This window comes from Desmodus rotundus, chromosome 1 (genome assembly GCF_022682495.2).
Source record: "Desmodus rotundus isolate HL8 chromosome 1, HLdesRot8A.1, whole genome shotgun sequence".
Classification (NCBI taxonomy): domain Eukaryota; kingdom Metazoa; phylum Chordata; class Mammalia; order Chiroptera; family Phyllostomidae; genus Desmodus; species Desmodus rotundus.
In genome coordinates this window covers 5,521,270-5,545,099 of record NC_071387.1, presented here as the reverse complement: position 1 = coordinate 5,545,099, position 23,830 = coordinate 5,521,270, and the positions used below count along the sequence as shown (strand labels likewise).

The window sequence follows — 23,830 nt, the reverse complement described above, 5'->3', positions numbered from 1 at the left end:
TATTCATAGAGGAGAAGGGAGGGAGAAAGAGAGGGAGAGAAACATCAATATGCTAGAGATACATGGATGGGTTGCCTCACACACCCCCAACCTGGTATCTGGCCCGCCTCCTGGGCATGTGCCCTGGGAATCGAGCCAGCAACCTTTCCGTTCGCAGGCCGGTGCTCAGTCCACTGAGCCACACCAGCCAGGGCTGTGTTTCTGAATATTTATTATAACACTGTGAGGGAGTTTCTGTTTGAAATACTTGCATTCCCAATTTATTTCCCCAGCTCAGTCCTCTAAGTGGGTTTCAAGATACCTTAGAACCTTTCTAAGGCTTTTCATATGTACTGCCAAACGGAACGGTACCAGTTTCTGTTCCAACCACCAGTTAGGATCTGCTGCCTGCATCCTTGTTCTCTGGGTGTTAGGAAAATCGTGGCCAGACTTGTGGAACTTTTGGCTTATTGTGTAATGGTTAGGGAGGATAGTGTCCGGTGTCATGTCCTTGTTCTGCCAACGAGGAGCTCCTTCGCTAGGCTCTTGAGGATTAAATGAAGTAGCGATGGAAGCACTTAACCATAACGCTCGTGAAGTGGGAGCTCTCTACGCAGGCGCAGTAGAGAGCCCCCCCCCCCCCGCAGGGGACGGAGAGGAGGCGGGGCGGGGGTGGAGCTAGGCCTGGCGGCGGCCAATCACAAACCAAAACGCCAGTGCTAGGCCCCTCAGGTCCGCATCTTAAAGGACAAAGAAAGGGCGTCCATTCCCGGCTGGTCCTGGCCCCCCCTTCATTAGAGGCTTAATCCCTTCCAGGCCTTTGCGAGTGGAAGAGGTTGACGTTGTACCCGCTCGACCTCCCAGCTGGCACCTACTCCCGCTGTGGGCCCAGGAGGCCGGCGCGGCCCCTTTAAGACCCTCTCCGGTCAGACGTCGGAGGTCGCAGCATTCCCTCAGTGCCACGGGTCGCTTTCCATTTGCGTGGATGTCGCGCTCCGGAGCCTTGCAGGCTCTGCGGGCAGGCCTGGCCCTGGCCCTGGGCGCGGGGCTGGGCGCAGTTGCAGAGGGCTGGCGGCGACGGCGAGCAGATGCGCGCCCCGCTCCGGGGCTGCTAGGCCGGCTGCCCGTGCTGCCTGTGGCGGCGGCGGCCGAGGTCCCCGCCGTGCCTGCTGTACCTGGGGCTTTAGCGAGCGGTGGACCGGGCGAGCTGGCTAAGTACGGTCTGCCCGGGCTGGCGCAGCTCAAGAGCCGCGAGTCGTACGTGCTGTGCTACGACCCGCGCACTCGCGGAGCGCTCTGGGTGGTGGAACAGCTGCGGCCCGAGCGGCTTCGCGGCGATGGCGACCGCAGCTCGTGCGACTTCCGCGAGGACGAGTCGGTGCACGTGTACCACCGCGCCACCAACGCTGACTATCGTGGCAGTGGCTTCGATCGCGGGCACTTGGCTGCTGCTGCCAACCACCGCTGGAGCCAGAAAGCCATGGACGACACCTTCTACCTGAGCAACGTCGCACCCCAGGTAGAGCTCCCAGTTCGGCTGTGGAAGGAGAGGCCAGCTCCTCGCCTCTGGAACCTGGGTTTGCGCCTCTGCAGAATGGGGAGGCTGCCCAGTGCACGAACTGGTCAGGCGCTTACTGATCACGCAGCGCGCTGCCGTAAGCTGGAGGAATGGAGCTCTGGGTCGGTCCCCGCTGTGCACTCTCACTCTGAGGGCCCCTAGGCTACGTTTCCTCATCTGTGAAATGGTATTATTACGGTTATTCACGTGCTTTTTACAGTGGACCCGGTGCAGGTAATAGTACTGAGCACACTTCTGGCCCATGACAAGCATTCGATAAACATTAGGTATAATTAGGGAACTGAGGGTCAGAGAGGCAAAGTGACTGGCCCAGTGTCACACACCCAGGAAGACTCTGGCAGTCTGTATAGAGGACCCTGAGCTTTCAGCCATTGTCCTACCCCACCTGCCTTCCAGGATTGAATGGAAAGATACCTGCTGGCAGTCAGCTGTTAGTAGCAAGCCGCCCTACCTCTGGTCCTGGTCCCACAAGGGCCTAGCACCCACTGGATGAAGACTGTTGGGGGTCCAGGGTGAACCCTGTAGGGTCTGAGCTTCTGGCCTGACTTCTGCTCTCCCAGTGGTACAGTCCCCTACCCGTTTGACTACACATTGTACTGAGGACTGTGGAATTGGCAGCAAATTCATCATGGTCCCAGCTGGGCGCTGCGTGTGGTTAAAGGGGCAAAGGGCAGATTGGGAGAGCTGGCTTTCCTCAGTGTGGCGCTTTGGAGCTTGAGAAACAGCTTTCAGATCTGGGATGCTAATCCTTCCATTCTGTGCGGCGGGGGCTGGGGAGCGTTGGTGGCTAGCACCCTCTGGAGCTCCATCCTTATGGCCAGTGGCCGAAAGGAATGACTTTCATTCCTTGAACCATTTTCTACCGCATGCTTGACCCCCCAACCCTGCTGGAATCTCCAGGCTTAGAGCCCTGGGTGGCCTCTCTGACAGAGGGGTGAAAGTCCCAGCCAGTATCTCTGAGCCCTTTCTCTCCTACCAGGTGCCACACCTTAACCAGAACGCCTGGAACAACCTCGAGAAGTACAGCCGGAGCTTGACCCGCAGCTACCAAAACGTCTATGTCTGCACAGGGCCGCTCTTCCTGCCCAGGTAAGAACTAGGGACACTGGGGTTCCCACTCACCCCGTCCAGGCTGTGGGTCAACACTGCCAGGTGTAGTCATCTGGCTTCTTAACAACCCTGTCTCAGACTCCTGAATTCACTTCTGCAGCCAGAGACCTTTGGGGCACCGTCTAGCCCACTCTCCTTTGCCCACGGGCACCAGGCCCAGCATCTGCCCTCGTTCCTCTCTCCTATGTCGCCTCTTGCCACACCCACTCACCCAACCCCTTCCTGCCCAAACAGAAACCCTTTACCAGGCTCTTGCCCCCAGTCTCCTCTGGGGCAAACCTTCTGCACCCTGTTCCTGACCCCGACACTTCACTCTCAGGCACAAGGGACACAGCATCCTCTGGGCATGCTCAGTGATTTTTCTGGTCCCCTGAAGACTGGATGAGCGATGATAGGCTGTAGTGAAGCAGGTGGCTCTGGAGTCCACAGGCTGGGAGGGATCTGGCCTCACCACCTAGTCTCTGGGTGCCATGGGCAAATGACCTCCACATCCCCCATGAAATGGGGATAGTACCTGTTATCTAGCTCGTGGTTGTTTAGCGACGAAGGATGGTGAATGTCACCATAGTAAGGGCTCAGCATGGGCTGGCTGAGACACTGATAAACTTTAATGAGCAAGTGCCTCCTAAGGCCTGCTTTAGTGGAGAAGACCCTGCTGAGGGTTAGCCCAGAAGTCACCCCACAGGGCAGTGTCCTGGGCACCTGCTATTCACCTGGCCCCTGTGCTGGTGCTGGAAATCCAGCTGTCACAGACTGGCCCCCGGGTGCTGACCCTCCACAGGGAGAGACAGGCATTCATCAGGTGTCTGCACGGAGGAATGTGGAGGTTTAGAAGGCTGGGTTCTTTCAGCAGCATTTATTATCACCACCACTCGCTCTGCTTGACCTGGTGTTGGGCATGAGGACAAGGGGATCCAAGTGAGTTCACCTTGCAGGAAGCTCCCAGTCTGCTGGGGCAGCCAAGGAGGGCACAAAAGTTTCATGAGGGGCTGTTTCTACAGACTGACACAAGTTGGGGGTCAGGTCAAGGAATGCTTCCTGGAGGCGGCAGCCTTGGGAGCCCTGAAAGGCCATGTGTACCTGGATTTGCCTGCAGGACAGAGGCTGACGGGAAGTCCTACGTGAAGTACCAGGTGATTGGCAAGAACCACGTGGCAGTGCCCACCCACTTCTTCAAGGTGTTGATCCTGGAGGCAGCAGGCGGGCAAATCGAACTCCGCTCCTACGTGATGCCCAACTCGCCTGTGGATGAGGCTGTCCCGCTGGAGCGCTTCCTGGTGCCCATCGAGAGCATCGAGCGGGCCTCGGGGCTGCTCTTTGTGCCAAATATCCTGGCGAGGGCCGGCAGCCTGAAGGCCATCACCGCGGGCAGCAAGTGAGGGCTGCAGCCCAGCCAGACTGTGAGGGTATGGGGCTGGGTCACATTAAAGGTGGCTGTTTTTGGAGAAAGTCTCGCCCGTGTGTGACCCCAGGTGGCCCTCAGGAACCCTTGGCTTCACCACCGCTTCTTCCCCTTCTTCAGCTACGCTGGGCACCTGCCTGGGTGAGGCTCGGCTGCAGGGCAGCCAGGGAGATGAGGATGGCTTCCTGGAAGAAAAGGGTAGCAATGGGCTGGGGCCTGAGAGACTGGTGGGTACCCCAGCTCCCAGCCTGTCTTCTGTGCCTGACTGCCCAGGACCCAGCCCCTTGGGGTCTGCTGCCCTCAACAGGGCCCTGAGAAGGTAAAGGACAGGCCCAGTGTCACCCTGCTGATCTACCACTGGCTGGCAGAATGCCCTGCCATGGAAGGGCCTCACCTCTCTGCTCCTCAATCTCCCCCTCTGTAAAATTGGGATGATCATAGTAGTATTTGCCTCCTACTGTCAGCATCGGGCTCAGGGTCAGGGATAGCAAGTTCTCAGCACTTGGTACAGGTATTGAAAGGGTGGGAGCCACGGTTTCTGCTGGGAGGGTGTAGCTAGCAGGCCCACAGCACCTGGCTCCAGCCCGGCCTTTGGGGACAGGTAGACTGAGGCAGGCCACCCGTTCAGTCACCACCCTTTGAGACTGGTCCCCAGCACAGATTCCTCAGGCACAGCGATCTGTGCTCAGCTTAGAAGTAGGGCCACAGTTCTATGGGTGCGCAGGGCTACGGCTCTCAGCTAGCCGCATCCTGTCCCCCGTGGGGAGGCTGCCCTGTCTACCATGGTCACACTCGGGAAAATGGAAAACTGATCATACAGCGAAGGAAATGGAGGCCCTGAGCAGGGGTGGGGGAGTCTCCTGGGTCTTCCAGCTTGGGAACAGCTGGACAGGCACCAGCACCCAAGAATTTTGACTCCAAGCTCACTTGTACCCTGTTCCTGCCACAAGTCTGCGGTGAGAGGCCAAAGAGTAAGGAGACCATCTCCAGGGAAGGCTGGCTCAGGGCAGCCTCAGGCAGGGTAGGCCACAGGAGAGTCGCAACCCCCCTTGGACAGACCCCAAGGCCCTGGCTGGTGGCTGAACCTTGAGAACAGCCTGGGGCTGGAGGCGGTGGGGGGTGGTGTGGGGCAGGCTGGCTCACCTCTGTGCGGATGGTGCGGCTACCCTGGCCGGGGCAGGTGTTCAAATATAGATCAAAGAGGACACTGGGCTCAGCCACCTCCAGGTTGGGGTCAGCATCCACTCCAGCTTCCAGCCCCTGGAGGCCCCCGAACACCACAAGAGCGTGCCTGGCACCCAAAGAGGGGAACCACTGGCTGCTCATCAAGGCCACACTGAGAGCACTGGCCCTCTGCTCTGTCCCTCCTCCCCCGGCCCCGCCCCAGGTTGTACCCACCTGAAGCTGGGAAGCTGGGCAGAGGCCACATCTGAGCCTCGCTCTGATGTCCCAATAGTCAGGTCATACCCGTCCTGGAAAGGGGCCTCAGCAAACACCGCACCTGGGGGCGAGGCCAGCTCAGTAGGGGTCCTGCGTCCCACAAGCCCCAGCTGCTTGGCTGTGGGTGTGTATACTGCATGGGGCAGGGTGTGGAGCAGAAAGGGGCTCAGGAAGGGAGCCCCCCGGCCCTCCTCTGTTCCTGGGAAGGCAGGCACTGATCAGGGAGGGGCCACACCTGTGCTAGATTGGGGACACCAAGCAGAGCATGGGTGGGTAGGAAGGAGCTTCCAGAACATACTGCACCTCTGACTTATCTGGCCCTTTTACCTAATTCCCAACCCCACAGCAGATGTTACTAATCGAATGTGATACGATACTTTCCCTCGGATGTCTTTAATGGCATCCAGGCCGAGCACTCAGGGAGACCACAGCCTAGAGCAGGAAAGGCAGTTGACCAAGGACACAGAGCAAGCTGGCAGGACATGGGCTCTGGTCTGACTTTCGGGTCCAGCAAGGCTCTCCGCAGGAAGAAGGGGGTTAAGAGGAGGAAGCTCTGTCCTTACTGAGGCAGGAGGCCAGTCGGACCGTGTAGCCCCAGTAGAGACCAGCTTTGGTGCGGGGGTCCTGAGACGACACGACTTTTCCACGGTAGGTCTTGCATTCTGGAGGGGAAGCAGACAGGCTGTGAAAATGGGATGAGGGGACAGGAGGTGGAAGGAGGCGGCTCTGAGCCCTCAGATACCTGGGAGCTGCTCCTGGTTCAGTCGCACAGTTACCCGGAGTCCAGGTTCCAAGTTCTTGTCAATCTGCACCTCCTAGGAAGAAGCCAGAAGTGGGTGCAGTTCCCCAGAGGAACAGCAGGGGTCACTACTCTCCCAGTCGTGGGGGGAGTCTAAGGGATTTAAGGGATCCAGGCAGGTCAACCTTTGCCTACACACCTGGGCCAGACCTGCTTACAAGACAACATTCCTGCAAAGTGACTGTCACAAGACACTGGTTAAAAAAGAACGCTCTGGACCCAGCAGAGTTGGAAGTAAATGTGTGGCGAGTAGACAAAATCCAGTTTTCTACATTTTGGTGGTTACGCCACTTGCTAGCCATAAGAGTTGGGAGTGGATCTCTCAGCCTCTCTGAGCCTCAGTTTCCTCTTCTGTCCAGTGAAAACATGCCACAAACAACAGCTATTGTTACGCTGCACAGGGCCTGGTGTGAAGTAAATGCTAACTCGTGGGAGCGGTGATGGATACCCAGCGATGTCTGTCTGCGCCAGTCCTGAGCTCAGGACAGGGCGCCTCCCTTCTCTTTCGAGGGGTTCTTATGCTTTTCTCCATTCATCAGTTTCTGGGTCATCCTGGTCTGCTCTTTTGAGGGGAGGGGACCCACATGTTTCCATGTCTGTGCCTCTGAGAGACTTGAGAGAAAACAGGTGGCGAACAAACGCTCTGCCCCACCCTGCGGCAGCCCCAGGGTGACTCTGAGCTCGTGTGCAGGGCTTTGTTTTGCTTGTTGATCTGCTTTTTTAAAAAGAAAACAACAAAAGTAAATTCGCTCCTGGCTTTGCCTACTGAGCCCCGATTTAAGCACTTCTCTGGCCCAGATGAGCATCAGTGGGGCACTGGTAGGCACAGATGCCTGGGTCCCAGGCTCCCCACTCCCATGCCCCGCCTGTCCTCAATCACCGGGCTGCATCTGGTAAGTGCGGTTCGACCCCCATTCCAATTCCCACCTTCTTCATGCCACAGTTCACGAAGGAGCCGCGGCCTGGCCGGGTGGGCCGGTCCACCACGACACCCTCTCGAAACTCAGATTCCTCTTCCTGGCGCACGTGGTGAGGGCTGTCCAAGGGGTTCAGGAGCCCTGTGGGGGAGGAGGGGCCAGGAGTCTGGGAGGTACAAAAGCGCATGGGGGTATAGCAGGGAACCCTGGTCCAAGGTCCCGCTCTGCCACAGACCTGCTGCTTGCCACCAGACACAGGCCTGCTCTGCCTGGGCCTGTTTTCCCCACTGTATAGCAATTTCTCAGGGTCTGGGGATGATCCATGGAAAATGGGGGTCAGACCGCCCCAAGCCTTACCTGCAAACTGTAGATCCTGGTGCTTGGGAAAGAATGCCTTTCTTAGGTACCTAGTAAAGGACATGGACCTCAGGAAATTCCCAGGGAGGCCACCTCCTGCCTGACCTGCACCTCGACCTCCCAGCCCTCATGCTCAGGAAGTCTGCCCTTCACCCCCTTACTGTGGACACTCCAGGTACTGCAGAATCCGGGCCAGCTGCACACATGCCTGCCCCTTCTTGCCAACTCCCCTGAACTCCCCTTCCACAGTCCTGGAGAGAGAAAGATAGGGCTCAGGAGCCTACCGTGTTCCCTTCGAGAGCTCATCCACCCAATCTGACCCCTGGATGGGCCCTGCTTTGCAACTCTATCCATCAGGGTTACCATGGGGGCATTTCAAGCAGGGTTCTCAGCCCACGCAAGCCCAGGCCAATGCTGGTGGCCTCCCCTTCTCCCTGAGCCCCAGCATCCCATAGGCTGGCTCCCTCACTTGGCATCTTGGCCCTCTTCATCAAACACCACGATCTCTTCCACACAGAAGATGGCACAGGCTCTGGCAATCTGGCCGGCCAGGTAGGTGCGAAGCTCAGGCGACTGTGCGTTGTCAAGAATGGAGCCAGGCAAGGCCACGCTCAGAGTGTAGGGCCGTCCTGGGCAAGGGAGGGGTGTTCATGGTTTTTTTAAAGTGGTCTCAGTCTGAGCAGCCAGGCCCATGCTCTCCCCTCCTTCCTTTGTCCCCAAGGCCCAGGGTTAGAGAATCTTCCTACTGGGAGACATTTTGAGTTTACCAAAATTGATCCAACTCCCCTCTCCCGGCCTCAATCTCCCCAAGAGGAAAACGGACTCAGTATTCTGTGAGGCTCCCGTGAGCAGGGCGGACCACTGGGCAAGGCTGGGGAGTGGTTCGAGGCACTGGCCTCAGTTTACATTCTGCCTCCACCCTTTACTGTCTCCGTCTCCAGCTGTCCAGACAGGGATAATACTGACAGCTATTATCTATTACTAGTGTCTTTCACACATGCACATTTACCCAATAACCCTAGGAAACTACGATCACCAAGAGGTGGGGAACCTGCAGCCCAGAGGTCAAATACGTGGACCAAGGTCACACCAAAGGCAGAACCAGTGAGATGTGGACGCAGGCCGTCTGGCCCCAGAGGGACAACCACACTCCCTCTCAGAGTCGTCCAAAGGGAGCCACGTGAGACAATGCCCATACAGGGCTTCCCTGGTGTCTGAAACGGTGACCTGCTCAGTTGCTGTCCCCACTGTCACCATCATTACTGGTAACCACTGGGCATACAGGGTACGACAGGGCCGCCTGACACTCCAGAGCTTCAGGTCTGGCTGGAGGAAAAGCTAGTTTGTTAGGGTAGGTCCACACGCACGAACGCGGAAGAACGTCCAAGACACAGTGTGAGGTGGGAAAAGCCACGTCCAGAAGCACATGGATAAAGTGGTCTCGCTTTTTAAACACTGCGTCTCTACACCTCTCCACATGCATTTAAGTGCGCATATATAACATAGCATCTGGAGAAACTTTCACTGCAGTGTCCGCTGACCTTTTCCTTTCTTCTTTATGGTTTTCTGTACTGTTTGGGTGGTTTTGTTTTAAGCACGGATAATTTAACAAGGAAAAAAAGAGCACTCAAGGTAATTAAATGAAAAATGGAATTAAAACACAGAAAGTGCGCAATGAAAGTTAATTATCATTACGATGATGAGGTTCTGGAGGCATAAAGTTATATGGGATGCTTACCATCCACAGGCTTGAACCCACCCACCTGAGTGGGAGGTTAGGGCTCAGTTTTCCGGGCCTCTCCCCTTCTCTGGGCCTCAGTTTTTCCATCTAGACAAGATGTGTAGACCCAGTGGTCTCTAAGGTCCCTTCCAGATATGACGTGCTCTGCCCCGCCCAGGACCCTGTCTGCTCACCCTGGTCCTCCCTCTGCGCAGCTGCCTCCTCCTCCTGCTGGCGCTTTGCTTCTTCTTCCTGTACCCGCTGCCGCTCCAGTTTTTTTGTCAGCTTAAGATCCTTCCACTTCTTCTTCTCCTGTTTCTCTGGATAAGAAGACATCCCAAGTGGTGGAGATGAGAGGGACTTGGAGGGAGAGGGTCTTAGAGCGGTCCAGGAGATGATGCCCTCTCAGTGGGGTCAGGCCAGGCTGGGAGCCTCCCGAGCTTCTGAGCCCTTCCTCCCATCTTGGTTGGTGCTGTGGGACCCACAGGGGGGCAAATCTGGTGGTTTTTCCCAAAGTTTAATTGTGCACTGCTGGAGTGGCCTGGGGAAGGGTGGGCACAGACACTCCCCATAACCCCCAGCCCCTTACTTACTCTGTTGTTTCCATTTTCGCCACTCGACCCTTTGGCCATGGTCACCCTAGAGGAACAGGAAGAGGTATAGGAGTGAGGGTGAATGGTCACATTTGAGAGGCGGTCCCACTTGCTGCTGGGAATCCACACACCATGCTGCCCCAAGAGAGCATCAGGAGGGCAGGGACTTGCTGTTCCAGTGCCTGGGACCAGGCTTGGCACATAGTAAGCACTCAAAAATTGCTGAATGAGTTCCCACTGGAGAAAAGAGGAAACTGAGGCTCGGGTAGTAGTTTGAAGAGATACGCCACAAAAATGTTCAGGATTGCAAGGAGGGTCCCAACTCCTGAATCCAGGCCCTCCACAAGGGGCTTGGGCAATGGGTCACCTGACGGTGTCCGGACTCAGACCCCGGCTCCCACCTCTGGTTCTTATCCCGGCAGAGGCGCGCGCAACCATACGCATGCTACACCTTAGGACTTCCGGCCTCAGATCAGCGACAAGCAGGGAGCGGGAGGCACATCCCGGCCCAGCCACGGGCCCCCACGCGGCTCCTCCTCAGGCTACCACCCCCTGTCCTGCCCCAGGAGTCCTAATTCTAGCCACCTACCGGGCCACAGGGCCGCTTCCATCCGCGCTCCGCCATGTTCGCCATCCGCTTTTGGCCACGCCCTGCCAATCGGACTCACTCCTTCCGGCCACACCTCCCCCGAGTCACCCATTCGGAGAGGCAATGGCGCGAGGGGGTGTGCCCTAGGCTCCGGGAGACAGCCGGCAGGAGCCGGCGGGGTCGCGTTCTGCAAGTTGGGAAGCGGGCGCGTAAAATTTGGAGGTGCTCACCGCCCGCCGTTGTCCAGGTAAGCAGCAGTTCGTGTGCTGTCCTGGACCCTCGGACCACTCGAGCCGCCCTCCGGCGCTCCGGTTGAGCGCGACACTCAAACCTCAGCTTAGTTTTATACATGGGAACTCTTTGGCCCAGAACTTGAGTGTGATTCAAAGCTGGAAATGACCTTGGAGATCATTTAATCCAATTATTTTATAGATTTGTTCATTGACTCTTTTAAAAAGGTTTTATTTTTAGAGAGGGGAAGGGAGGGAGGGAGAGAAACATCAATGTGTTGTTGCCTCTCGCACGCCCCCTACTGAGGACCTGGCCCACAACCCAGGTTTGATGCCCTGACTGGGAATCAAACAGGCGAGCCTATGATTCGCAGGCCCGCACTCAATCCACTGATCCACATCAGTTAGGGCCATTTACTCTCTTTTAATTAATAGACTTTATTTTTTAGAAATTTAGTTTTACCGAAAGTTGAGCAGATAGTACAGAGTTCCCAGTTATCTTTATCCCCTGGTTAACATCTTGCCTTAGTGTGTGCATTTGTTATAGTTAATGAGCAAATATTGATGCATTATTATTAAGTTCACTGTCACATTAGGGTTCACTTCGTGTTGTGCATTCTGTGGGCTTTGACAGATGCGTAATGTGTGGTACAGCTGCCGTTACAGTGCCACATAGAATGGTTTCACTGCCCAAAAACCCTCTGCACTCCACCTACCCCCTCCCAAGCTCCTGGCAAACACTGATCTTTCTTACTGTCTCCGTAGTTCTGCCTTTTCCATAACGTCACGTTGTTGGAATCAGACGTTATGCAGCCTTCTCAGACTTCCTTCTTTCATTAAGCAATATGTATTTAAGTTTCCACCATGTCTCAAGATTGCACAGCAAATTTCTTTTTATTGCTAAATGCTATTCTGTTGTATGGATATGCCACAGTTTCTCTATCCATTCACTGTTTGAAGGATATTTGGTTGCTTTCAGTTCTGGGTAATTACGAATAGAGCTGCTACAAACATTCATGTGCAGGTGATGTGAATTTTCAGCCCGTTTGGGTTAAAAAGCTAGGAGCCCGACTGCTGGATCCTACAGTAAGAGCATATTTAACTTTGTAAGAAATTTCCAAATTGTCTTCCAAAATGGCTGTACCATTCTGCATTCCTGACAGCAATGAATGGTAGGCTTTCTTTCTTAAATTAATAAATTTGAGTCAATATTCACTTGATCAGTCAATATTTATTTTGAGGCAAGAACTCCCAGTGCCCACCAGCAGGGACCCCGTGGTAAGGAAAGTAGATACTGATCTGGAGCAGATATTGATCACTCTAGTAGAGAGGAGGGATTCATTTCTAAGTCAATTCATGTGTTACCATTACAGGGGCTGTGTTATTTCACCATTCGCCCCTAAGAGATCATCAAGGGAAGATCTACTGTCTCAGGTTGGCTGAGGTTACTCAGTCTAATATTTGGAACCTCTGTAGAGTCACAGACTTGAGTTCTGGGCAGATTTTAGATTGTCCTTAAAGTTCCATGTTTCACTGTGGATTAGATTGGATCCTGAATTTTTTCCAGGGAAAGTGTCTGGTTGCAACTCACTGAACTGGCGTTTCATTTTTCTCCCATCCTTTGCCTTGGAGTTACTGAGATCAAAAACTTTTTCTTCTGAGCCTTGCACTTGCAGACTGCAGCTACACAACATGACGTAAACTTTGGAGAAATTGTCACAATAGCCCATGCTTTGGGGGGTCTTGGTGACTGATGCTGTGTGAGCCACACAGAGAGTTTGCCTGATGACACCCTCAGAGACCTGGGAACTGCAGACCGGGAGAACTTGCTGCACGGTCCCTGCCTGCTTTCACTGCGGCAAGTTAAGCTTTGGGCCTCGCATCTGGAGGTCTCCTGGCAGCAATACAGACACAGAGCCAGGTTTGTGGTTTGCTCTGATCATTGACCTCTGTTTTCATAAATCTTATCAGATACCGATGTTATGGAATTTAAGCTGTATAGTCGGTTGTTTGGCCCATTCTACTGCTCGAGTTCTGGGACTCCAACAGACCTCCTTAGAGTCCTTGGCATGTAGGTTCGGAGACAATAGGACTGTTTTAGATTGTTAGGTGAACAGGGAAATGTTTATACTGAGGCCAGCTCATCATGGTTTGGGTCCTGGGGGACGCAATAACAAAAGTTACTCTCTATCCTTTGTCTCATATTAGGGTGCAGGTATCCTTACCTGCTGCTACTTCTACAGTTGCTATAGTCTCTGCTTGTACACTGATCACCCAGAATGCCCTTTCTGAGGTTCAGGAGCCCTTGTGGAAGAGGCGGGTGTGTGACAATGTAAGAGGGGCACAATGAGCAGACCAATCTCCATCTTATAAGCAAATCTTCCCTCCGTAAATTTTTTCAAAATTTATTGATTTTTAGAGGGAGAAGCATCAATTGGTTGTTCCACTTATTTATGCAGTCATTGGTTAACTCTTGTATGTGCCTTGCCCAGGGACCGAACCCACCACCTTGGTGTACTGGGACAACGCTCTAACCAACAGAGCTGCCTGGCCAGGGCTAATCCTCCCTCTGGATTGGACCTGGGCTCAGTTGCCCTGTTTCCCTAGGGACTGAGGAATGAACCCAAAGGGGGAGGGACTGTAACGGAGTTGATGCTGGGGCTTTCTTATCCAGCCTACAACTAGACTCCATCTAGCTCTGGCCTCTGTTGTTCCCGTAGCCTCACGCTAATAGCTCCTTTGTTAGACCTGCTGATCATCACTGGAATTCTGCAGGTTCTTGAGTTTTCGCAAAAAACAGCCCCTCCCATTTTTCCTTCCCCTGACATAAAAGAAACCTGAACTCTACTTTCTTTTTTCTTTTTTTTAAAGATTTTATTTATTTACTTTTAGAGAGAGGGGAAGGGAGGGAGAAAGAAAGGGAGAGAAACATCAATGTGTGGTTGCCTCTCATATGCCCCCAACTGGGCACCTGGCCCGCAACCCAGGCATGTTCCCTGACCGGAAATCAAACTGGTGAACCTTTGATTCGCAGGCCAGAACTCAGTCTACTGAGCCACACCAGCCAGGGCTGAACTTTACTTTCTTAAGATGGATTTGGGGAACTACGGGGGCTCCCAGCTTCTTGAATTGTACCTTCTCAATCAATAAGCCTTTCCTTACTCTGGACCCTGAGGTTTTGAGTTTCTGCATTTCGGAGCATTGGGCACAGGGACTCCGGATGGTAACATAGAGAGTAAGGTGTCGGGGGTCCGGGGGTGCACAGAGCCTTCATACCCTCTCTGCGTGCGCCACCTCCCAGCACACTGGTGTGCTCACCGATGCAGAAGCTCCTTAAGACTCATGGATTATGTGGGATTTTATTACAGATGCACAATCAATCAAATCGTTGGCCATGTGACTGAACTCAATGTCCAGTCCCTCCCTGGGGGCCTGGGGTTGGGACTAAAAGTTCTGACCCCTCATCCCATGTTCAAATGGACTTGTTAGGAATACCAAAAGACACTCCTATCACCCAGTAATTTCCATGGGGTTTAGGAGCTCTGTGCTCCTATAACAGTTGCAAAGCCCTAATGTATGTTACTACATAACGGCGACGTATGCCCGATCAGCCCCCCTAATTAGATATATAACAGAACCCATGGGCTTGCTATGCAAATGCAACTGCAAGACAAGTCTCTGGCACCAGCTTCCAAACCACGCAGGAGCTGTCATTGCTTCCACTAGAGTGCCCACCCCCCCAGATCAAATCCCACTCAGCCTTTGCCCGCTGGATGGCCATGGGCGAGTCGCCTCACCTCCAAAGTGGCTTCCTCACTGGTAAAGCGGAGAAGCAACCCCTGTCTCAGTGGTTTGTTTGATGAGACGCTGGGCACCCCGGTGCCTGGCACGTGAGGGCACACGACGAGGATTGGCTACTTCCCTCTCCTTCTGTCTAACTGGGCGAGCCCTGGCCCTCCTGCCCTGGACTCTGACCCCCATGGGATGGGACTATCTGTGTCTTCCCCCTCGGACACTCCATTGAGGCCCCCGTCTCCTAAGCACCGCCTCCTCCCCCCAGTAACACATACCATCTGCACCTGGCTTCTAGGTACTACCATTGACTAACTGTGACTCCGAACCAGTCCCACATCCCCACCATTCTCTGGGCCTCCGTTTCACTCTACTCCACAGAACACACTTGTACGCACAGGGGCTGGGATCTGAGGTTCACTGAGGGGCTTCCCATTGGGCTAAGTCCCAATCAGCAGCCAGCACCTGTGTGAAGCACAGTGAAGCCAACAGAAGTTTGAATGACTTCAAATTTTATTATGGGCAAAAAGTACAGGCTACATCCCAAGGTCAAGTTTAGATAAGGAAAGGGAGGGTTGCTGGAGCCTTGGCTGGGGCCAGTGCAGGGCTGGGGTCAGAGCTGGGACTCCGGGCCAGTACACTGTTGGGCTCTGCCCACTGAGTCCCAGCCACGTCTGGTGAGACCAGAAGGGACCCAAGGCCTACAGCCTGACCGAGGGAGGGGCAAGGGAGAGGCGCAGGCCAGGCCTCCCTTACCTCCACTAATAGGAAGTTAGGCACCATGGGAGGTGCTCCTGACTCCCCAAGACTAATGTCCCTGAGGACATTGTGTGTCACAGAGGAGGGATTCACCAGTACCATCTGTTCTCAACCTGGGAATGACTAAATCTCAGACAAGGTGCCCTGTAGAGCACACAGGGACCAACCAGGTGCAGTGGGGCTGAGGGTGCGATGTCAGGCCCTGAGCTCATCCTTCCACTCCTGCAGCTTCTTGTCCATGGCCTGGAGGGTGGATTCATCCTGTGCCAACACAGACCAGTCCCCTTTTCTCCCTGCACTGCCAGCGGGCCTTGGGAAGCAGAGGGCGGGGGGGAGGCCTTCCCACCCCCAGCCGTGTCTTTTACCTTCACAAAACAGAAGCGGACGTAGTGGTCAAACTGCCGCTGATGTTGCGTGCTGTAGAAGTAGGAGACTGGGAGGGCCACCAAACCCTGGGGAGGAGGAAGCCCAAGTCACAACAGTGCCTCACAGCCCAGCAGGCCTTGGCTCCCGGGGGTGGGCACAGAGGTTCCACGGTGGGGGTGGGGGGGGAGGAGAGTTGCATCAGTGAGGCATCTCCCAGGCCTATGTCAAGGTCAGAGGGAATTAATCCCAGAATGTCACCCCAAGTCCCTCCTGTGTATAGACAGGACATGGAGGCCAAGAGAGGGGTCGGGGCAGAGCCAGAGAAGAAATGAGCCTTAGAACCGATAGCTCCGAGCTGGATGACCTCGGAAGGAATGGGCCAACTCCTCACTGTACTGATGGCAAAACCGAGGCCCTGAGAGGCCGGGAAGTCTTCCCTGCCAGCCCATGTGGCACCTCTGTGCAAACTAAATAGGCTCCCCATTCCTTGAAATGGGTGCAACCCTGTAGCAGGGCCCTGGCGGAGGCCCAGCCCACCTTTTCCTTGATCATCCACTTGATGAAGCGTTTGTCAAAGGGCTCGTCCACAGCACCAGGCAAGTCAGGAATCTTGTTCCCTGGGGGACAGAGGCCATGCTGAGCTTGGGGCAGTCCCCCACCACCCCACACCCTGCCCTGCCCGGCCAGGCCCACGCACTGAAGTCCGAGATGTCTGCCATGAAGAAGTACGTGCCCTGTGGGTTCACAGGCCGAAGGCCCACCGACTGCACACTCCGCACCATGTGGTCACGGCAGCGCTGCATGTCCCGTGGGAACTGCACAAAGTAGCTGCTGGGCTGGCCAAAGTGCTGCTGCTCCCGCTCAAAGCTCTGGGCTACTGCGGCCTGCGGGGGAGGGGGAGGGACCAGCGGGTCCCGCTAACCTGCCCCTGGAGCCAGCCTGGGCCCGGGCCCTCCCCCTCAGCACGGTTCTGGGGAGGGGGACCCTCACCTGTGCCTGCGTGGGACAGTGATAGATAGAGTTCTGGTGCACTGTGCGCAGGTGCCTCAATAGAGTGTCTGGGCCGAGGACCCAGCCCACCTAGACCAGAAACACAGGTAGCAGGTGAGGCCTTTTAGGGCCTGGCCAAAGGCTGCCCTTATTCCCAGGCCACCTTTCCTGCCAGGGGTCACAGGGGGTAGGGGTGATCCCCCCAACCTTGTTGACTCACCTTCCAGCCGGTGGCACTAAAGGTCTTGCCAGCGCTGCCAATGGTCAGGGTGCGTTCCCACATGCCAGGGAGGCTGGCTGCCCAAGGCCAAAGAGAGCAGCTGCTGAGACGGAGGTGAGGGAGTGGGGCGGCGGGGGCGCTAAACCCCAGTGGGTGCTCCTGTTCTCTGCACCCGGAACTGTGGTTTCGGCTAAGCTATTTACTGGACTTATTCCAGATCGGCCTCATGGCAACCCTGCGGGCAGGTGCCACTGTGCTCCTCTCTTCTCAGAGAGCATAAGCCGCTGCTCCCGGTCACCTGAACTGTGTGGCTCCAGACCCTTCAGTCTGCACTGACTCCCAGATTGGGCGGGGAAGGGGGGTGCCCGGGCCAGCTGGGCTCACCGATGCTGATGTGCTGGCACCCATCGAAGACTAGCCACTGGTAGACCTCGTCGCTGACGCACAGCACGTCGTGCTGCTGGCACAGGTGGGCCACCAGCTCCACTTCTGCCCTGGAGAACACCTGCGGGGACCGTCCCCAAACAGAGAGGCCTGCTCAGCTAAGCCCAGTGCTAAGGGCCTTTCTGCCCCTCCTATCGTATCCCCACCAGGGTGGCCCTGTGAGGTCAATTGTGAGGTCATAGAAGTGCATACACTTTGGTCTCTGCCCCTGGCTTCCGGCGGCACAGAGCTCCTGAAACCTTTGTGAGTTCCTAAGGCACGAAAGCGCTAGAGACACCTTTTGTTCTAACGAGGCGCCTCTGGGTGGGTTCCTGGACGGGCTGGTCACCACAAAAACCAAGCTGGAATTAGAAGCTTGGGGTTTTCAGCCTGACTCTTGTAGGAAGGGGAGACGGACTGGAAATGGACTTAATGATGGATCAGGCCCACAGGATGAAGCCTCCATAAACCCCAACACTACGGGGGTGCAGAGAGCTTCCGGTCGGTGAGCACATCCAGCCAGGAGGGTGACGCACCCTGACTCCACGGGACAGAAGCTCCTGTGCTTGAGATGCTCACAGACCTGGCCCTGTGGGTCTCCATCTGCTCCTTTATCACACTCTTTAATAAAGTGGGAAACTGAGTGTTTCCCAGTTGTGTGAGCTGCTGTAGCCAAGTTATCGCACCCAAGGAGGGGGTTGCGGGAAGCTGAGATTCATAGCTCATTGGTCAGAAGCACAGGTGCACTGGTGACCACCTGGACTGGAGACCGGCATCTGAAGTGGGCTGGGGACAGTCTTGTGGGACTGAGCCCTTAACCTGCGAGACTAGATGCTATCTCCAGGAAGACAGGGTCAGAAGTGAATTAAATTGAGTTGAATTGTTGGACCGCCAGTTGGAGTTACAGAATTGCCCGGCGTGGGGAGAAAGCCTGCACACCCAGTGTCGGGTTTGGCAGGGTGGTAGCTGTGTGACAATGTGGGAGACACATGGGGAGACTGGGTTGTCCTTCCCATGGGTTTGTCGTGTTCCTGTTTTACAGATGAGAAAACACCCCAAGAGGTGAAGTCACTGTCTCAGGGTGATGGTCATGGGGAAGGAAGTGTGGAGGCACCCAGCGGCTCCCCTCATACCTCCCCCGTGGACTGCTGCCCCTGCCCTGGGGGCCTCCATGAGCCTGGTCCTCACAGCTCGTCACAGGTAGCCCTCCCACTTCACCACAGAAGAAACCGAGGCCCCAAGGCAGCAAATCAGTGCCAGAGTGGGGACTTGAACCCAGTCCAGAGGGGTCCCCAGAAGGAGGTCTATCAGGTACCTTTCCCAGGGGATTGTTGGGTGTGTTGAGGATTATCATTTTGGTGCGAGATGTGAACTTGCTGGCCAGCTCTGTGGGGTCCAGCTCCCAGTTGCTGGAACTGAGTTCCCCATTCTGGGTGGGAGTCTGCAAGAGGCGGGGCAGTACTTACTCACCTGACATTCATGGCTAGGGGTGGGACCCTCCTCCCCACCAGGTATCTGTCCCCACCCTCTCCCCATCCTGGAGAAACTGGCCTCCTTCACTTCCTTCCTTCTTTCCCACCTTCTAGGGTCCACGGCAGCACACTCCTTGGACCCCTCTGCCCACCTGCACCCAACCAGCATCCTCACCGGTTTCAGGGGCACAAACACAGGGCAGCCCCCTGCCATCAGTGTCATGGTCTCGTAACAGTCAAAAAAGGGCTCGATGATGATGACCTGGTACAAGGGTCAGATCAGCTGGGGTCGGTATTGCCCTGACCCCTCGCCCCAACCCAGCCCAAGCCTTGCCCCACTCACCTCATCTCCTTCGTCCACAAAGGCCTGGAAGGCTGTGAACAGGGCCCCATACGCACCCACAGTCACCAGCACGTCCTTCAGAGGGTCTATCTCCTGTCCTAGCAGCTTCCCAAAGAAACTTGCCAAGATCTTTGTCAGTGGTGGGTAACCCTGCCGAGACAGCTGGGGTCAGCCACCCGGCTCAGCCTGGGCCCACCCTCCTACTCAGCAGCACCCAGGCAATTCTAGTACCATCCAGCGGCAGGCCTGGGGCAGAGCCAACTTCTGTGGGGTGGGTTCTCCAGTCCCCCCATGACACTTGTCACGGGACCTGTGCCAAGGGCTGGGGAGCCGCACAGAGTGCGTGCCTGCACGGAGCACAGCCCGACACAGCCCCGAAGCTGGGCAACCCAGCACCTCTAACGCCTTCCTTTTAAGTTGAAGGAGCACATTCGTGCCATTGGGTCCTCCCAGCAGCCTGGCAAGGAAGGCACCATTTCATCCCCATCACTTGGAAGGCAGAAGCACAGATACCCCGCAGAAAGGAAACGACTTGTCCCCGGTCACGCCCAGTAGAGGTGCAGGATAGGGTTCTATGCCGCAGCTTTGGAAAGACCTCACGTGGAGAGGAAGATTGGATCTGCACGCTTGTTTGCTGAGGACGCTTAGAAAACACTCAGGGCTAAGCCCAGTGACTGAAACTGAAGATTGAGACTAACTAAAGAATTCACTAAACCAGATTTGACCACATAAAAACGAAAAATGTCTGTACAGAGAAATACACCATGAGCAAAGTTAAAAGACAAAGAGAAAAAACATTGCAACGTAAGAAAAGCAGATAAGATATTTAATATGTAAAGAGCTCTCACAGAGCAACAAGATAAAGATACGCACTCATGAAAAAATGAGGTGGGTCATGAAAGAAAAAGGGCTGATCTCCGATGTGCATATGAAAGAATAATTGAAGAAAAGCAAAGTAACATTGAAATATTGCTATTTTATAAGAAAGTAATGTCACTTTAGCAGATATTAAAAAGATTGACACAGCCCATGGTTGGCAAGAGTGAGACAAATGATTCCTCTCTTTCACCCAAAGAACGAGCGTTCCTGCCAGCTCTGAGAGTGGTCTGTTGGTGGGGATGTGAGTAAATCTCACCGGGAGGCAATCTTACAATACCGCTCACATGCTTAAATGCATACCCACTTTGATCCTCTAGTTTTGCTTCTAGGGATTTATCTGAGAGAAGCACTCACGTACATGTACAAAGATGTACTCACAGAGCTGTTCATTGTGCCATTGCTTATAACAATAAGATATCCAAGCCAGTCCAGCAGAGCAGGGCTGGTTAAATAAACGGCATAGCTAGGCAATGGAATACTATGCAGCCATTAAGAGGACGAGGCTATTGTGATGTGGAAAGTTGTCCCTGACATGCTGTTTAGTGAAATAAGCAAGTTACAGAATGATATTTATAGTACGAGTCCATTTTTGTTAAATACAAGTCTTGGGTAGGTGTATGTGCATGCATGTTTTTTTTTATATAAGCATTTTTAAAAGTTAAAAGTTTAAAAGTCTGAACACTCAGAAAAGTAGCAAACTGTCAGCAGGGGTTATCTATGGATGAGGGAATTGGAGGGAACGTCGTTCCTGGCAATTCTGATGCATACCAACGTGTAAGAACCATTGGCCTACTCCAAGGGTTGGCAAATGTTTACGCTGTGAGCCTTTACAGAAAGAGTTTTAACTGAGAGTCAAATCTCATCAGCTGCATGTCTCATTCAGTAGCTTGTCTTTCATGGCTCAGCATAAGTGTCACCTCCTCCAGGAAGTCTTTCCTGATCTCCCCTTCCTGCCCCATTCTCCTCCATCACAGCATATCAACTGACTTGGTTTTTTGTTTTGTTTTTGTTTGTATTTTTGTCTTCCTTTCCCCAAACTATGGGCTGTCCCTGAGCCTGAAACACAGGACAGACTCAGTGAACACTGAACTATGGCTAGACTGAATTCCCTGGGCTCTGCCCCTCCCTCCCCCAGGGCCTCCTCAGAGGCCTGTGTCCAGGGGCCCGAGTGCAGCTGGGAGACTCACAAATCCCCTGGTATACTGGTTGAGCATGAAGTCACTGGTGACAGCTTGCCGAAAGGCTTCCACGGCGAAGTCTGGAGGTGGGAAGTCAGGGAAGCCTTGTCCCAAATTCACAGCTTCATACTGAGAGGTCAATTGGGACATCTCCACCCTGAGCAACAAACAGAGAGCTGGCACCAGCCCATCCCTCTGCCCCACCCCGGACTTCTGCCTGTGTCCAGGGCAGGCGAGCAATGCTCTGGGCTCCTTCTAGAAAAACTGGACAACGAGAATCTGCCCTGGCCTGAAGATCTGGGTCAGGCTCATAATTGGCCCCGTGCTTTTCAATTGGCCCCGTGCAGTGGGCCAGGCACTGCACCAAACGCATGTTTCAGCCCAGGGGCTCCAAGTGTTTCAACCACGACCCACAGCAAGCAACCATCTTTACGTCACAAACCCCGCAGAGCACAGGCATGCATCCCGTGCCCCTTCTGGCATGATCTAGTTCCATTCCATTCTGTTCCTATCCTATTCAGTTCTTTAGAAGTACTTGTTGAGCAACCCGCCCTCCCAAGTGGATTTCACGACCCATTCGTGCACTTGTCAACGCCAGTTTGAAATCCAGTTGACAGCTACAGCCTGCTCCTGTAACCTTCCCGATGTCTGTGAGACACATCCTATTCCCGAGTCACAGTGGGAACGGAGAAGCTGGAGTTGGAGGGACCTGTCCAGTCAGTGCCTGGCATGACCAGCCTGTCATTCAAGGCTGTCTTCTGGAGCAAAGTTGGTGCTCTTGGTCACTACCCTGGAGAGACTGGGGCCCCACCAGCCCTGTCATCTGCCATCTCTGGCCCTTGACAACCTTTCTTCTGGGCCTGCCTCGTGTCTGCCTCTTCAGGGAAACTGGGAGAGGCTGAGAGGGTGGATGAGGAGGCTGGTGTGGGGCTCCAGGTCGGCTGGGGGCAGAGGACTCCGGCTTGGCTGAGTTACGTTCTCATAATAATAACTGTCATTGTATCCAGAGTCAGTCACTTTCTCCCCAGAGCTCCACAATGCCCCTAAAGACACAGGGATCTGCTGAGGGACAGAGGCCAGTGACCTGTCCAGAGTCACACAGCAGCTCATGACCGGGCTGAGGTACAAAGTCCGCTGGTGGATAGTCCACCACGCTAACCAGGACTGGGGGCCCCGCTCAAACACTCTGCAGAGACTGGCTGCCCTCCAGCCTGGGCCTGTAGGTTCCTGATCCTCAGGCCCCCACCCTGGGGTCAGCAGGAACCTGGAGCCCCTTTCCCCCTGACTCTCGTGGCCTTGGTCCCTGACACTGCCCTCCTGTCCCATGCATGCTCCCCAGGCCCACTGCCGCTCTGCCCTGCCTTTGCATGAGACTTCACCTCTCCTGGCCTCTGCCCCCTCTGTACATTGCGGGTGGTTGGGTTTGAGAGCCTGCCAGGTCTGTGAGTCAGGAAGCACTCTTGCCGCCTCTCCCAGCCCTCCCCCCCCCATCTTTCCCTGTTCTGAGTTGCACTTCACCTTGTCTGCAAAACGGGCTGCTAGCCTGCCCAGCCTGCCTCACTAAGAGGACAGAGGGTGGCAGCCTGAGGAGCAGGGCCCTGGAGCCCCAGTGCAGACCTTAGTCGGTCTCTACAGGGCATTTGGGCCTGGCTTCCCTGTCCCAAACACCAGGGAGCATTGAAGAGGATGGGGGAGGGACACATTCGCAAAACACAAAGCACTGTCCATGAGGGGAGTTTAAAAGAAATAATCGCCCCATGTTTTGCAAAAACAACAGCCAGCAATATTCATTATTTCATTTTTTCCATCACCTTTTATCTCCCTATAGTATTTTCTACCTCCACCCACAGCCCCTGCACTCACCACAGTTGTCCCGGCCCATGAGTTCTTTCTCCTCTTCGCTCCATCGCTCCCCCACAGCCCCCCTCCCCTGAGAGCTGTCAGCCTGCTCGCTATCTCTGAGTCTGTCTCTGTTTTGTTTGTTAGTCAGTTCAGTAGATTCTACATATGAGTGAAACCGTATGGTATTTGTCTTTCTCTGACTGGCTATTTCACTTAGCATAATGTTCTCCAGATCCATCCCTGCTGTCGCAAAGGGTAAGATTTTTGTCTTTTTTACAGCTGAGGAGTAGTCCACCATGTGACTGTACCACGGCTGTTTCATCCACTTGGCCCAGGCCGAGGTCAGATGTGGGATCTTCCTCACACATCCTCCCCCGGCATCCATCCTACCAGCAGCAACAATGGGCACGTACCCTTCCATACGGAGAACAAGTCAGGGAAGAAAAGAAGTTAACCTCGGCACAGGCCCAGTGAAGAGCTGCCTGTGTCGTACCTTCTCGGCCTGTCTTGTCTCACTTTCTCTGTAGTGAGTGTGAAATAGAGTCCCGGGAAGCCTGTCCCTGGGTAATGGCTATTGCTGTCACACTGCATTTTGTCTTATCTCCCCAAAGGCCATTAGACGGAGATATAGTTATTTCCAACTTGCGGCTGGGGAGCTAGGGCCCCTGGCAGGTGTCAGCACCAAGCGGGATGAAGCTGAGACTGAACCCAAGCCTGCTGCTTTGGGTCTTGCCTCTCGTGGGCTGTGGCTGCCAATCTGACTACCCTGGGTACCAGTGAGTTTTTGCAGACCCAGCCGTGTCCTGCCCCCCATGCCTGAGGAGACACCCCCACACCTCCCTGTCCCTGCC

At 54.8% G+C, this 23,830-nt stretch overlaps 3 protein-coding genes and 1 long non-coding RNA gene across 7 annotated transcripts in view; 2 read left to right on the top strand and 2 right to left on the bottom strand.

Moving 5' to 3' along the window:
- The first annotated feature begins 716 nt into the window (after positions 1–716).
- On the top strand, positions 717–4,117 carry ENDOG (endonuclease G). The gene is made up of 3 exons (XM_053919902.2): positions 717–1,498; positions 2,538–2,647; positions 3,765–4,117. Exons 1-3 carry the CDS (start codon positions 965–967, stop codon positions 4,045–4,047), a joined length of 927 nt encoding a protein of 308 aa, XP_053775877.1. The 5' UTR covers positions 717–964; the 3' UTR covers positions 4,048–4,117.
- SPOUT1 (SPOUT domain containing methyltransferase 1) lies at positions 3,510–10,564 on the bottom strand. 2 transcript variants are annotated; one of them, XM_045196997.3, is made up of 12 exons: positions 10,486–10,564; positions 9,897–9,942; positions 9,498–9,623; positions 8,053–8,212; positions 7,745–7,834; positions 7,584–7,633; positions 7,237–7,367; positions 6,253–6,325; positions 6,074–6,172; positions 5,469–5,643; positions 5,214–5,361; positions 3,510–4,255 (listed from the first exon to the last, which is right to left on the bottom strand). In XM_045196997.3, exons 1-12 carry the CDS (start codon positions 10,528–10,530, stop codon positions 4,187–4,189), a joined length of 1,212 nt encoding a protein of 403 aa, XP_045052932.2. In that variant the 5' UTR covers positions 10,531–10,564; the 3' UTR covers positions 3,510–4,186. The 2 variants fall into 2 exon arrangements, with proteins under 2 accessions (XP_045052932.2, XP_024418123.2); XM_024562355.4 differs by having other exon boundaries at positions 5,469–5,571; positions 10,486–10,563.
- Positions 10,565–10,581: 17 nt separating this feature from the next.
- Positions 10,582–23,830, top strand: LOC123479936 (uncharacterized). 2 transcript variants are annotated; one of them, XR_008426315.1, is made up of 3 exons: positions 10,582–10,732; positions 18,308–18,576; positions 23,259–23,830. It is a non-coding gene; the product is annotated as an uncharacterized lncRNA (long non-coding RNA). The 2 variants fall into 2 exon arrangements; XR_008426314.1 differs by lacking the exon at positions 23,259–23,830 and adding an exon at positions 18,852–18,988.
- Positions 14,999–23,830, bottom strand: part of KYAT1 (kynurenine aminotransferase 1) — a 34,145-nt gene continuing 25,313 nt past the window's right edge. The window contains exons 4-14 of one of the 2 annotated variants that reach the window (XM_024562200.4): positions 21,147–21,294; positions 19,081–19,230; positions 18,913–18,999; positions 18,581–18,706; positions 17,227–17,347; positions 16,843–16,919; positions 16,623–16,712; positions 16,330–16,516; positions 16,170–16,249; positions 15,632–15,718; positions 14,999–15,527 (exon numbers count right to left, since the gene is read on the bottom strand). In XM_024562200.4, coding sequence (XP_024417968.2) covers positions 15,462–15,527; positions 15,632–15,718; positions 16,170–16,249; positions 16,330–16,516; positions 16,623–16,712; positions 16,843–16,919; positions 17,227–17,347; positions 18,581–18,706; positions 18,913–18,999; positions 19,081–19,230; positions 21,147–21,294 — 1,219 coding nt within the window. In that variant the 3' untranslated portion in view covers positions 14,999–15,461. The remainder of the gene's footprint in view (positions 15,528–15,631; positions 15,719–16,169; positions 16,250–16,329; positions 16,517–16,622; positions 16,713–16,842; positions 16,920–17,226; positions 17,348–18,580; positions 18,707–18,912; positions 19,000–19,080; positions 19,231–21,146; positions 21,295–23,830) is intronic. The other variant, XM_045196996.3, reaches the window with a different exon arrangement.

Bases quoted from the DNA above. Each gene is read 5' to 3' on its own strand.
- SPOUT1 (XM_045196997.3), bottom strand. From the start codon at position 10,530: ATGGCGAACATGGCGGAGCGCGGATGGAAGCGGCCCTGTGGCCCG. The intron at 9,943-10,485 runs GTAGGTGGCTAG...CTGTTCCTCTAG, and splicing joins GGAAGCGGCCCTGTGGCCCG to GGTGACCATGGCCAAAGGGT. The intron at 7,368-7,583 runs GTAAGGCTTGGG...CCTCCCCCACAG, and splicing joins CCAGGATCTACAGTTTGCAG to GGCTCCTGAACCCCTTGGAC.
- ENDOG (XM_053919902.2), top strand. From the start codon at position 965: ATGTCGCGCTCCGGAGCCTTGCAGGCTCTGCGGGCAGGCCTGGCCCTG. The intron at 1,499-2,537 runs GTAGAGCTCCCA...CTCTCCTACCAG, and splicing joins TGAGCAACGTCGCACCCCAG to GTGCCACACCTTAACCAGAA. The intron at 2,648-3,764 runs GTAAGAACTAGG...ATTTGCCTGCAG, and splicing joins GGGCCGCTCTTCCTGCCCAG to GACAGAGGCTGACGGGAAGT.